The following is an 11748-nucleotide window of genomic DNA, read 5'->3' on the forward strand; positions in this document are numbered from 1 at the left end:
GTAGGGGCTATGTTGGGCAAAAGAAAGACAAAGTGATCCATCCCATCTACTACACAAGCAAGACTCTCAAGAGCCCTGATATGGTGACATATTCAATTAAATAATATGCAAGACATGACCACAAAACTTTAACAGCCATCAAAGAAAGAAGTTGGTTTCATGAATGTCGTTTCAATAGATGAGATGAACCCTTTCTCTACAAACTAGGGTCATACCAAATATTGAGACGGTATGTCCCTGAATATGAAACAACAAAAATACTTACCAAGTGTCATGAAGCACTCTATGAATGACACTTTGGCAGACAAAAGGTGACTACAAAGGTTTTGTAGAGTGAGTATTTCTAGCCTACTCAATTACAAGATGAGATGAGCTTTGTGGTCAAATATGACCGGTGCTAGAGGACAGGAAACATCTCTTATCGCAACGAAATACTTCAGTAACTTATCCTAGAAATTAAACTCTTTGATGTATGAGGAATCGATTTTATGAGGCTATTTCCTCAATCTGGTGACCATATTTACATCTTGTTGACCGTTGACTATGTCTCAAAATGGATTGAAGCCATATCCTGCACGAAGAATGATATGAATACTGTTAGCAAGTTTTTGAAAAGAAACATTTTCATGCGAGTTGGAACACCTAGAGCCCTTATCAGTGATGAAGGATCTCAGTTCATCAACCGTATCATGTTGAAACTGTTGTCAAAATACAATATAACTCATAAAGTTGCCACTGCCTACCACTCCCAAACAAATGGTCAAACAGAAGTTTTCAATAGAGAAATCAAGAAGATATTAGAAAAATTGATAAATTCATTCTGCAAGGACTGAGCAAATCACCTGGATTCCGCTTTATGGGCATACCACATAGCATACAAGATAATAAGATGCCTATTGGAATTTTCCCGTATACATTAGTTTTTGGAAAGGCTTGTCATTTACCATTGAAGTTGGAACATAAGGCACTATAGACGTACAAAATCTATAAAGAGAAAACGAAGGCGTGGCATAACAGTCGCATCTGTAAGCGCGAATTCCAGGTTGGACAAAAGGTATTACTTTTCAATTCATGTTTATGTTTATTTTCGGGTAAGCTTCGTTCGCGATGATCAGGACCATTTCTAGTCAGGACAAAAGGTATTACTTTTCAATTCATGTTTATGTTTATTTCCGGGTAAGCTTCGTTCGCGATGATCAGGACCATTTCTAGTCAAGCAAATCTTTCCACATGGTGTTGTAAAGATCACCTCGCTGAATGAGAGTAACATGTGTTAAGGTAAATGGTCAAAGACTCAAGGTGTACCTTGAAGATTAAGAATGATAGGATATTTTGTCAAATAGTTTATAATATATTCTAAAATAAAAATCAAATTCTTTTTATGAAGTCACCAAATTTTCCTATTATTTAGGAATCTTGATATAAATCTGTTTCCTTATTATATGGAAGAAGATATCTACATAATATATTCTGGGCATATATATTAGGTAGAGATTGTGGTTGTGGCGATGACGTGAAAAAGATCCGATTCTAAAAAAGAGACAAACTTGCCTGAGGAGACTATTTAAGGTGAAGATCTTCATGAATATTTGATATTGATCTTATCACGTAGATTGTGTGATTGATGTGAAATCAATGAAAAGATAAGGAATATGTCGATGTGAAGACCGCTGTATTGAGGGATCAATTCACAAAGTCAGGAGGAGCCTGAACTAGTCTTAAAAGAGATTTTGCATACCTTCAAGGGGAGCCTAATTTTATTATTAGTTATGATATGACTATTTAATGTAACCACTGAGATAAGTTACATATTATAAATCTCAATAATATTCCTTATCTGAGCAAAGAAGCTTTTCAGATGTAGGCAATATTTGTCGAACTGGGTTACCAAAGTGCATTGTGTTATTTACTCTCTATGTGCTTTAGTTAGATGTATAGTTGAAAACTTGTGATATAGCTAGAAGATATTTAACTCATTCTTTTTTAAAGAACGTATTAATTTTTATATGAATTTAATGTAAAATGCCTTCATAAACATTACCTTAAAACGCATCAATGATGCGTTTGTATTGTATCACAAGTGACAATTAATATGCAAAGTCCATCATTTTTAGCATCTTTATTGCTTTATTTTTCTTTCTTTCTTTTATCTTTATTATTTTATTTGTTTTCTCGCAATTTATCGCTTTCATTTATTGTTTTCCTTTATCTCTTTGTGTACCGCTTTCTAGCTTAACTTAGTTAGCTTATTTTATGCCTATGAGGATATGGGAAGAGTCGTATGCGAAATAAGGGTAGGGTAAAAGCACGCGACATGTAATTAGGCGGCAAGGTAGTGAATATTTCCCACCTAAAGTTTGAACTGCCTAGGTTAATATGTAGCGTGTGAGGTTTACGAAGAATCATCATAATTGCAATAGTCATTTCGATCTTCGAAACGATGCGCCAAATTGTGTCAGGTGCATTAAATGCATTGTCCTTTGCAATGATGATTAATTGGGTTATAAAAAGGGAGGCTTAAACCCTCGAAAACTTTTATGAAAAACTCTTAAGCATCTGTGCGTGAATTTCTCTCTCAAGTCTAAAGCTCTTTTTCTGAAATTCTTCACTTTCCAAGAGCTTTATCGTCTTTCTTGCAAGCTCCCATGGCTAATCAACATAGATCACCAAACAGTCCTTTTTGCCTCGAAATTGTCTCCAAGAATGATGGTTCGTCCATACACATGCCACCACATGATCAAAACCATCAAAACACCATGAACATGATACCAAAAAGCATAATGAAGTCTTCATCCTACTTGCATTCCATCAGACATGATTCAGAGCAAGCCTAGAGACCCAAGGCAAATACCAAAGAACCAGTTCTTGAAGCTGAATAATGATTTGTAAGGGAAGAAAGCATTTACCAAGGGTTAACTGATCTAGAACGTGGGGTGAACACGATGCGACTGGATGATGAACAACTGAACTACAAACACGTTAAGCATGGCACCAACAAACTAATTATGGAAATAGACAAATCGAGTGAGGCAGGCGAGATCAAAGTACCAGCCCAATATGCGAGCCAAGTGTTGAAGTTTCTTGATGAGTTGGGAGCAAGAGATAAGAAAAAGAAAGCAGAAGAGGATAAGTAGAAAGAGGAAGAAAGAAGAAAAGAGGAGAAGGCCCAACGAGAAGAAAGGGTCAAACAAGAATAAGAAAGGATAAGGTTGGATGAAGAAAGAAGAAGAAGGAAGCGCGGGAGCAAAGCGAGCATGACGAGGAAAGGAGAAGAAGATAGGAAGAGGGGAGAAGGAACCAAAGCAAAGGTCGCAAGGAAGATGACCGTCTTCGTCAAACATTCAAAGAAAATAGACAGAACGTAGGGTCTCTAGCGAAGACAAGAATTAAGCTAGCATAAATTCAAATCACCAAGCATAAGAAGACGGAGGAGCTCACAGACCCTTATACCCATTCTAAACGATCTTGTACCAAATCTAAACGATTTTTCAAAAGATTTTTTGGTACAAGATTGTTTAGATTTAACTACGAAATCTAAACAACGTTCATGTATCAATATCCCAACGAATTTTTAAAGATATCTTATATTCGGTACACGATTTTGAACAATCAAATAATAGTTTGAAAAAAAATAAAATAAAAATAGAGCTTTTATATTTTGGTACATGATCTTGAATGAAATATTAATAAAATATGATTTAATTAATTAGTTATTTTAATATTAATTTACTTTAATAATAATAATAATTTATTATAAATATTAATATAAAATATAGATGCTCATTATTTATTAGTGTCCTCGGTGTGTCAAGCAAACATAATCCATTAGTGTCCACCAAGTGTCAAGTAAACATTATCCATTAGTGTCCATCATGTGTCAAGCAAACATAGTCTCTTAGTTTCCACCACTATGTGTCAGGCAAACATGGCCTCTTAGAGAGACCAAACATGTGGCCTCTCAGAGAGACCATGTAATACCACCTCCTTGCTTGCTAAGTTGCCTATAAAATAGTGACGTTGTGTCACGTTCTCCTTGCCTATAGGTAGTGATATTTGGTGGATGAGTTGTAAAAAGCACTAATATTAGAGAAAACATCTAAAGAAATTGAAAAAAAAGTGAAGTGGAAATTTTATAATTTTATAAAATAAAAGAATTGACCAACAATTTACGACCCATAGCAAAATTTTAATCTAAACCCAAAATATAGCGTAAATACTCACCATTTATTCTATTTCTTATAATAATAATAAGAAATTATTGTTATATTATAATAATAATTTCTTATTTTTTTTGCCCTTTATTATTATAATATGTAAAATAGAAAGAGAAAAAAAAGGACTTGAACCCTATACTATTTACCCTCTCTCTGCCGCGACCTTACGCCGCCACGCTAACGCCCATCAAATGCTTTTTCTTCTCTTTGTTGCTTCTTTTTTGTTTCTCCATTCAACCGAGGGTTAAGTTCTTGATTCGGCTTGGCCATTCCAACTTGAAACCCGACTTATATTGGACGCAAAATTTGATTCCTACCTTGCGGAGGCCCTGAAACGCACCTCCGTCTCTCTCGAAAGCGAGGCCTTCTTCCAATCGATTGAAAGCCATCGCCAGTCTCTGTTTCAGCTTCCAGCTGACATTTCGGAGGTACCCAACAAAACCCAGTTTCTTTTCTCTGCCATTCGTGTTTCGTGGCTTCATTCTCTCTTTGTTGGCTTCGTTTGATTGAAAAATATGCATGTTGTAGAGCAAAAAACTTCACCGTTTTTGCACACCCCACATTATAGATTGATGACAGGATTGCTTCCAATTTTTGTATTGTGTTAAATTGTCAGCTTTATTACTATAGGTCTGAGGTTGGGTTCATTGGTGTTTGAGGCATTTGGTAGCTAGGAGTAATTTAGTAAAATTAGAAGAAAAGCTTTTCACTGCATATAGCAATTTGATTGCATTTCGGCTTATCGTTCAATTTATTGTCCATGCTGTCGCTATCTATAGATTAGAGAAGTATGTTTGTTCTATTTCTAGCTGATGGTGTTGTAATAGCAGGAATTATTATGTCGCTTTTTAAACTTTCAAGAAATGGTGTTCGGATGATAAAAGGTCTCTTCATAGGTATGGCGTCTTCTCTCATTTTTAAGTACTGTACATTATTGATTTCTTAGTGCACATCAATTTGGAAGACATGCTAGCTGGTCTTCTAAGTCATCAGTATGAGTGCCTTTTGACTTTCTGATTGAACACTATTCAGTAGTTTTTGTGAGAAGCCTTTGGGAGGAAGATTGATTATCATGTGTGTGCATTCCTAGGGTAATTTCAATAACCATAAAGAGATACAAATTTGAAGGATAAAACAGTCCTCTGATGGCCATAGAGTTACAAAAGCTCCTTCCAAAAGTTGTTAAAGCCCACTTTCTCATCACTTTTTCTTGGTCATTTTAATTCCAAGTTTTCAACTTGTATTGTTATCCCTCGCTTCTATTCTTTCAACAACCCTTTCACAATCACAATTCAACTGGATAATTCTTAAGAACCTAAAGGGTGGAGTTAGGATCTTCTTCTTTGTTCCATTAGAAAAATGATTGTTAGACCTAATTGTTTTGGTTTGGATTCCTTGTCATGTTGGTTTAGGACTTGTTTGCTTAAGATTTATTTATTTATTTTTAAAATTTATTCTTTTGTAAGAGACAAAGAAGTATATTCACATAAAGACAAAAGAACACCCTATGGCCGAGGGGTAGAGTCGTAGAGAAAACCCCTCCCTAGATAGCCACTAAAGTAAAGTCTTTCTATTGTTAAGAATCATGGTAAGGCTAAAGTGTTATTTGGATAAGTAATAAGGTTAAATTACAAAAGAATTCTGTGTGAATTACAGGCCACCAAGTGGCAGTATGCTGCCACTCGTATGACAAGATTCAAAATAAAACTTATCTTTGAAGGTCCTTTAGTTTCTTTCTTTCCATAGGTTCCAAGAAAGAGTTTTAACCGCACGTGGCTGAACTATCTTTTGTTTTCCTTTAAAGCACCAACCCTCAAGCACTTTCACTAGACATTGATTGATTCTTCTTGGCAAAAAATAGACGACACCAACTCCTTGAAAATGATCAACCACCCATTAGCAGCCAAAGGACAATGAAGGAAAAGATGGTCTAGAGAATTCCCGTAAGAAATTATGAAAATTCAAGTTACCCAGGAATTGAGAGTTTTTGGAGGAGGTTCTCATTTTCTTTCATCGCCTTTAAATACAGACCATACAGTTGGCTATGCTTAGTATTAGTGTTTCAGAGCACAAGGTTCCTTTACTCAGTTTTTCTACACATTTTTTTGTTTTTGCTTATTTTTTTTCCGGGGTTAGAGTTCTTGTTATAGGTGATGTAGCGTTTGTTGTTTCTGATTAGTTTTATTCCTTTTTGTTCTCTACCAGGGAAATCATTACTAGTGACTAAAGCAAGTCAAGTTCGAGGCCCTTTTTTCAAATACTTACGAACTCTGGTTAGTTAACTTCTAAGATTGATATAAGATTTTCTTTCTGTCTTTTAGTTGAATATTCAAACTATTGTGTTTGCTCAAGTTCACAATATATAGCTAGTGTGAATTATGCATTAGCTACATTAGTTCATTGGCCAAGACATGAACTTTTGGGATTATAATATCTCTTTAATTGCAAACCTAAGCATTTTAATCATAGGCCAATATATCTCCGTTTCTTATAAAAGAATATATCTTTGATCAAAAGGTAGAGGTTTGAATGTCTACCCACACATGGTAAGATTTCCCCTTAACTGGATGTGGTAAGCTATTTTCCTTGCTTGTTATATTTGCTTAAGAATTTTAATATTAGGTATGCTTTCAATTTGTGATCAAGTGTGGAATTTATCATCAAAGAAAAATTAATCAATGTCAATTGGAATTTTGGACTTTGTCGTCTGCGTGTGTTTTCTTCACGAGCATATATCTCTAGATTATTTTGAAATTAACTTTGTTTCCCTTGGGCTTTTGGTTGTTTTTCTCTTTGCACTTGCTATTTTCTACAAATGGTTCCTATAAGCAAAGAAACATCCATCATTTCATCTCAATTGGGAGTTGGAAGCTATTCCAGATTTATTATTTAAAAAAAAAAAAATCATGAGAATTCTGATCTTTGCTGTGACTTAAAATTTATTATTTAATATTTGTGATAATTTTTTTTTTTGTCTTAATACATTTCTTATTGTTGGTGATATATAATTAAACTTGCCTTCAATCACCAACTTATGCTTTTGGGTGAACTGGCGGTTCAATATGGTATAAGAGTGGGTGGTCCATGGAGGTCCCGTGTTCGAACTTCTGCAATTAAAATTGATTTCCACTTGTTGGGCCTTTCAAATATTTGAAGCCCACAAGTGAGGGGGAGTGTTGGTGATATATAATTAAATTTGCCGTCAACCAGCTTAAGCTTTTGGGCGAATCGGTGGTTTGATACTTATTATATTTCAGCCATAATAAGGACAAATAGGAAGATTCTAGAATAAAGTTGAATTTGGGTAGATAAATGATACTTATGGAGGATACTTCAATTTTTTAGTGGGACTTGATATGTGTGCTATATTTATTATTGTAGGTTAGTAACAATGGGATCCTTAGCCATCGTTAAGAGTAAATAGGCTATAGATTCTAGAATAAAGTTGAATTTGGGTAGGTAATTTATAATTATAAAAGATGCTTCAATTTGTTAATGGGACCTGGTTGCATGCTTGTTGTTATTAGAGGTTAGTAATTCTTTATTTTCTTTTCTCAGCCACAGGCACAAGTTCAGGTGCTTCAAGGTTTCAAATGGCAGGAACAACGTCTGTATTCTACCTCAGGTCCCCAGAATGGCTCTAATGAAGAGAATGAATCAAAAGAAACGTAAGTTCTTTCAGCCTTTAACATTTATTCTTTTTTTTTTTCTTTCCCTTCTTTGAATCGAAAACAAGAGTATTCATTGATATAATGAATGAGTCTAATAATCAAAGTTCATGAGAGGAAACAAAACAAAGACTACAATTGATTATACAACTGATTTTTACATCCAAAATCTTTATTCACGAGAATACCATTAGGAAAATGAAAATGCTAGGCAACTTTACTTTTTCAATGTCAAGCTGAAGACAATATCTTCTCTTGTAAATTATGTTACCGATTTGGCGTTAAATAATATAGACTGACATACCAAGTAAAAACATAACTTAAAAGTTTCTCTGTGGTCTGCATTTGAGTTATTCTGTTGATTCTTCTCTACCAGAAACTGTGATTTGCAGGATATCTGTCACGTTTGTCCTTAAGGATGGAGAAGAGCAACAAATTAGAGTTCCTGTTGGAATGTCCATGTTAGAAGCTGCTCATCAAAACGATATAGAACTTGAAGGTAAGGATTTTGATTCGCCCCCTCCTGAAAAAGCTCAAGCGCTATCCTCCGTTTCCTGTGATTTAAGCATTTATTTTACATAGCTAAACGTAGTACATTATGGCATGTGGCTCTTGAGTTTTTGTTTCATCACTAGAAACTATTTTATCTCTCAAACCAGGAGCTTGCGAAGGTTCACTAGCTTGTTCAACTTGTCATGTTATAGTGATGGTAAGTTGCTCTCTCTCTCTCTCTCTCTGAACAATTCTAGACTGGAATTTTGTGTAAAATCTGATTAAATCATGTCAGGATATGGACTACTACAATAAAATAGAAGAACCAGTTGATGAGGAGAATGACATGTTGGATCTAGCATTCGGGCTTACAGAAACGTGAGTTCCTTGCTCATAAATTTATGACTTAATTTGATATATCCTTTGATATTTGGAGTCTAGACCATTCATTTAATTTCACTGAAAGTTATAATTCCACCCTGATGTTTTAAAACATTTCAATCAAATTTCTCTTCAATGACATTCTAGAAATTGAATAACTAGATGATAATGTGACATTTCAAACAAACATTATACTGTATTGGGTGAGATATGAAACGTCAAGTGAAAATATTTCGCCACATGAGTTTTTAATGCAAGCAAAGTTGAATATCTAATCATAAAAAGAGCTGCAAACTCCCGTCGTCATATTTGTTCAAGTGCCACATCGCCCTTTGCCATTCGATTTGAAAGGTATTTTTAGTACCAATTCTAAAATTTTGAAAGGTAGAGATGAAATTGGAGCTTTGACAAAACTGAAAATAATGACCATCTCCATAGATTAAATGATATGTTGAATTGTTTTTGTTTGCCTTTCACTGTGACATATGAAAACTGATGAATATACGTCATAGATCAAATGATCTGTCAACCTACTTTTGTTGGTATTTACTTCATTGGGATACTGCAGGTCTCGTTTGGGATGTCAAGTTATTGCAAAGCCTGAACTTGATGGAATTCGTTTAGCCATTCCTGCAGCTACCAGAAATTTTGCTGTTGATGGCTTTACTCCAAAGCCACACTAAGCATTTTGCCACAATCAGAGGAGGAGCAAACAAGGTTTAACCCGCTAGTTTTGCCTCATGAGCCAATTTATCTCTGCTTTCATGTTTCAAAATATGTTAGAAACTGTTTTGAGAATTGACTACATTTATCTTCTATTCTTTTGGAAATGTAGCTGATATGTGATGATCAAATTCCATAAAAGAAAGAAATATTTAAATTTTTTGACTAAGCTCGGACTTCAGGTCAATAAGTTATTTAAAAGTTCTTGGTGATCCTTCATTTCTTTGTTTTCTTCTGTTTCGTTTCTCTTTTCCACTCTCTGGTGGGCATCTGCTTGTGGGCGCATTTGATCATCCACCTTGAAGGTAGTGATATCTTAACCATTGAGCTATATGCTCATATTTGAAAGACTTGTTGTAACATGTTTTACAGAAATTTCAAGAGTACTTATTTCAAACTAAAATGAATACAAATGAGAATTTTACGTAGTAGTAAACGTTTACAAAAGAAAAGTATGCTTTGTAGTTATGTTTTCCGTATGTTTTTGAACTCATTATTACCTTTCAGTTGACTTAAACATAGCGTAATTGATAGAGATCAGAAATTTTTATCTTTCCACCTCAGCGCAGTAGTTGGACTGGAGAAGAAAAGTTTGAAATAAATATGTGTTGTCTAGAAAAATAGTACACAAGATTGATTGTACTTTAAAGAAAGAAGGATGTGGATGTAGTGGCAAAACTTTTTTGACAAATTAAGGACGTGGACACAATTAAAAATCAGAAGTTATTTAAGTATATAAATTTATATGCTGAAAGAAACGAGCTTGATGTATTTGCATTTAATTTATTGTTTTTGTTCTATATTATTGTGCTTTTAATATGTTTAATAAATGTTCAATACATGTTTATAAATAAATGATGCATCAAACGTATAGGCTTCAAAACTTGTGGACTTTTGGGGGGTTTGGTATGGTAAACTTGAGAGCTCGTAGTCACATTTAGCCAAATGGTTGTTGCACTTTTATTAGGAATACAATGTTCTGGGGCGCAAGGTTATCTTAGGTTTGAATTGTTCCCTTTAGAATGGACCCTGATTGGGGTCAACAACACAATAGGTCTTCATATAGAGAAATTGTAGGGAGTTCCTCTCGTGTCTCAATTTATTCGTTGTTCGGTCAGGGAATGGGAGACATACTCTTTTCTAGAAGATTTGTGGTTTTGTGAGTCCTCTTTGTTATGTTCTGGTTGTCTTTCTTGAAGAATGCTTCGGTGGTGGTTGTTTTTGGCTCAGTTATTCCTCACGTTCTTTTTCTAATAAAGAAACGAGCAATATTGTTGGCCTTCTTTCCTCATTGAGGGAGGTTTAGTGTTGTGCTGGTAGAAGGGATATTAAGTTAACCCTTTGGAGGGTTTTATTGTCATTCTTTCTTCCTTTATTTGGTCAACCATTCTCCCTTGAGAAAGTAGGTTTTTGTCTTGATGTGGAAGATAAAAGATTCTAAGATGAAACATTTGGTCTGGAAAGCCCATCATGGCATGATGAATAGTGAGTACCGTAGACAAGGTGTCAAGGAAAATGCTGAATTTGGTGAGGTCTGAGTGGTATTGTCTTTGTAAGGGAGCTATTGAAGAGCTTCATCATGTGCTTGGGAGTTGTGACTTTGCATATGTCACGTGAACCTACTTTTTTTTTTTATGATTTTTTTTTTATGAGTTTATGATGTAAACCTAATTTTATTAATGTTTAGAAGTTGGGAATACAAGCAGACAAATATTCTATATAATTCTTATCCTATTTAATGAAAGAAACTAATCTTAATTCTAATTAATAAAAGCAGCTAATTCTAATCCTTACAGATTAAGGATTTTACCATAATATTCTATTTTTATCTCGTAATTCTCTCTCTCAAAGAAAAGAAAACTAGTACTCCGGTTTTAAAACAAAAATGAAGTTAAAAATATAAAAGCAAGCCAATCAAATGGAAATGGAGACAACTTGAAACATCCAATATCAATAATATCTCAATTCTTTAATTCCAGCAATCGATCCTAGAACCAATATGGTAAAACAAAAACTCTTTTATTAAAATATATGTAGATTTTTCATAAAATGAATAAAAGTTCATTTTGTAAGTGTGATGAAAGTCCAATTATAGTTGGATTTTTATTTCCTCGGTCAGTTTAGGTATGTGCTAGATGATATTGTACCGGTAAGGGCTGACCAGAAAAATAGCAAAACGGTTTATTTTGGATAAATAGCAAAATTTAATTAAGATTGGTGAAATAGAAAAATCGTAAAAAAGTGAAAAAACTACTGCTATAAAAATGTCT

General features: G+C 34.3%; 1 protein-coding gene across 2 annotated transcripts; it reads left to right on the forward strand.

Annotated features, from left to right (window-relative positions):
- The first annotated feature begins 4320 nt into the window (after window positions 1–4320).
- LOC101213225 (2Fe-2S ferredoxin) lies at window positions 4321–9697 on the forward strand. Of its 2 annotated transcripts, none has more exons than XM_004150421.3 (8): window positions 4321–4642; window positions 5045–5110; window positions 6420–6487; window positions 7773–7882; window positions 8275–8381; window positions 8542–8591; window positions 8670–8752; window positions 9324–9697. In XM_004150421.3, exons 2-8 carry the CDS (start codon window positions 5053–5055, stop codon window positions 9436–9438), a joined length of 591 nt encoding a protein of 196 aa, XP_004150469.1. In that variant the 5' UTR covers window positions 4321–4642; window positions 5045–5052; the 3' UTR covers window positions 9439–9697. The 2 variants fall into 2 exon arrangements, with proteins under 2 accessions (XP_004150469.1, XP_031744686.1); XM_031888826.1 differs by having other exon boundaries at window positions 4336–4642; window positions 5042–5110.
- The last annotated feature ends 2051 nt before the right edge of the window (window positions 9698–11748 follow it).

The sequence above is a fragment of the Cucumis sativus genome, chromosome 7 (assembly GCF_000004075.3).
Source record: "Cucumis sativus cultivar 9930 chromosome 7, Cucumber_9930_V3, whole genome shotgun sequence".
Classification (NCBI taxonomy): Eukaryota; Viridiplantae; Streptophyta; class Magnoliopsida; order Cucurbitales; family Cucurbitaceae; genus Cucumis; species Cucumis sativus.

Excerpts from the sequence above, each read along its gene's own strand:
- LOC101213225 (XM_004150421.3), top strand. The coding sequence starts at position 5,053 with ATGTCGCTTTTTAAACTTTCAAGAAATGGTGTTCGGATGATAAAAGGT. Across the intron at positions 5,111-6,419 it reads GATAAAAGGTCTCTTCATAG|GGAAATCATTACTAGTGACT; the intron begins GTATGGCGTCTT and ends GTTCTCTACCAG. Across the intron at positions 6,488-7,772 it reads TCAAATACTTACGAACTCTG|CCACAGGCACAAGTTCAGGT; the intron begins GTTAGTTAACTT and ends TTCTTTTCTCAG.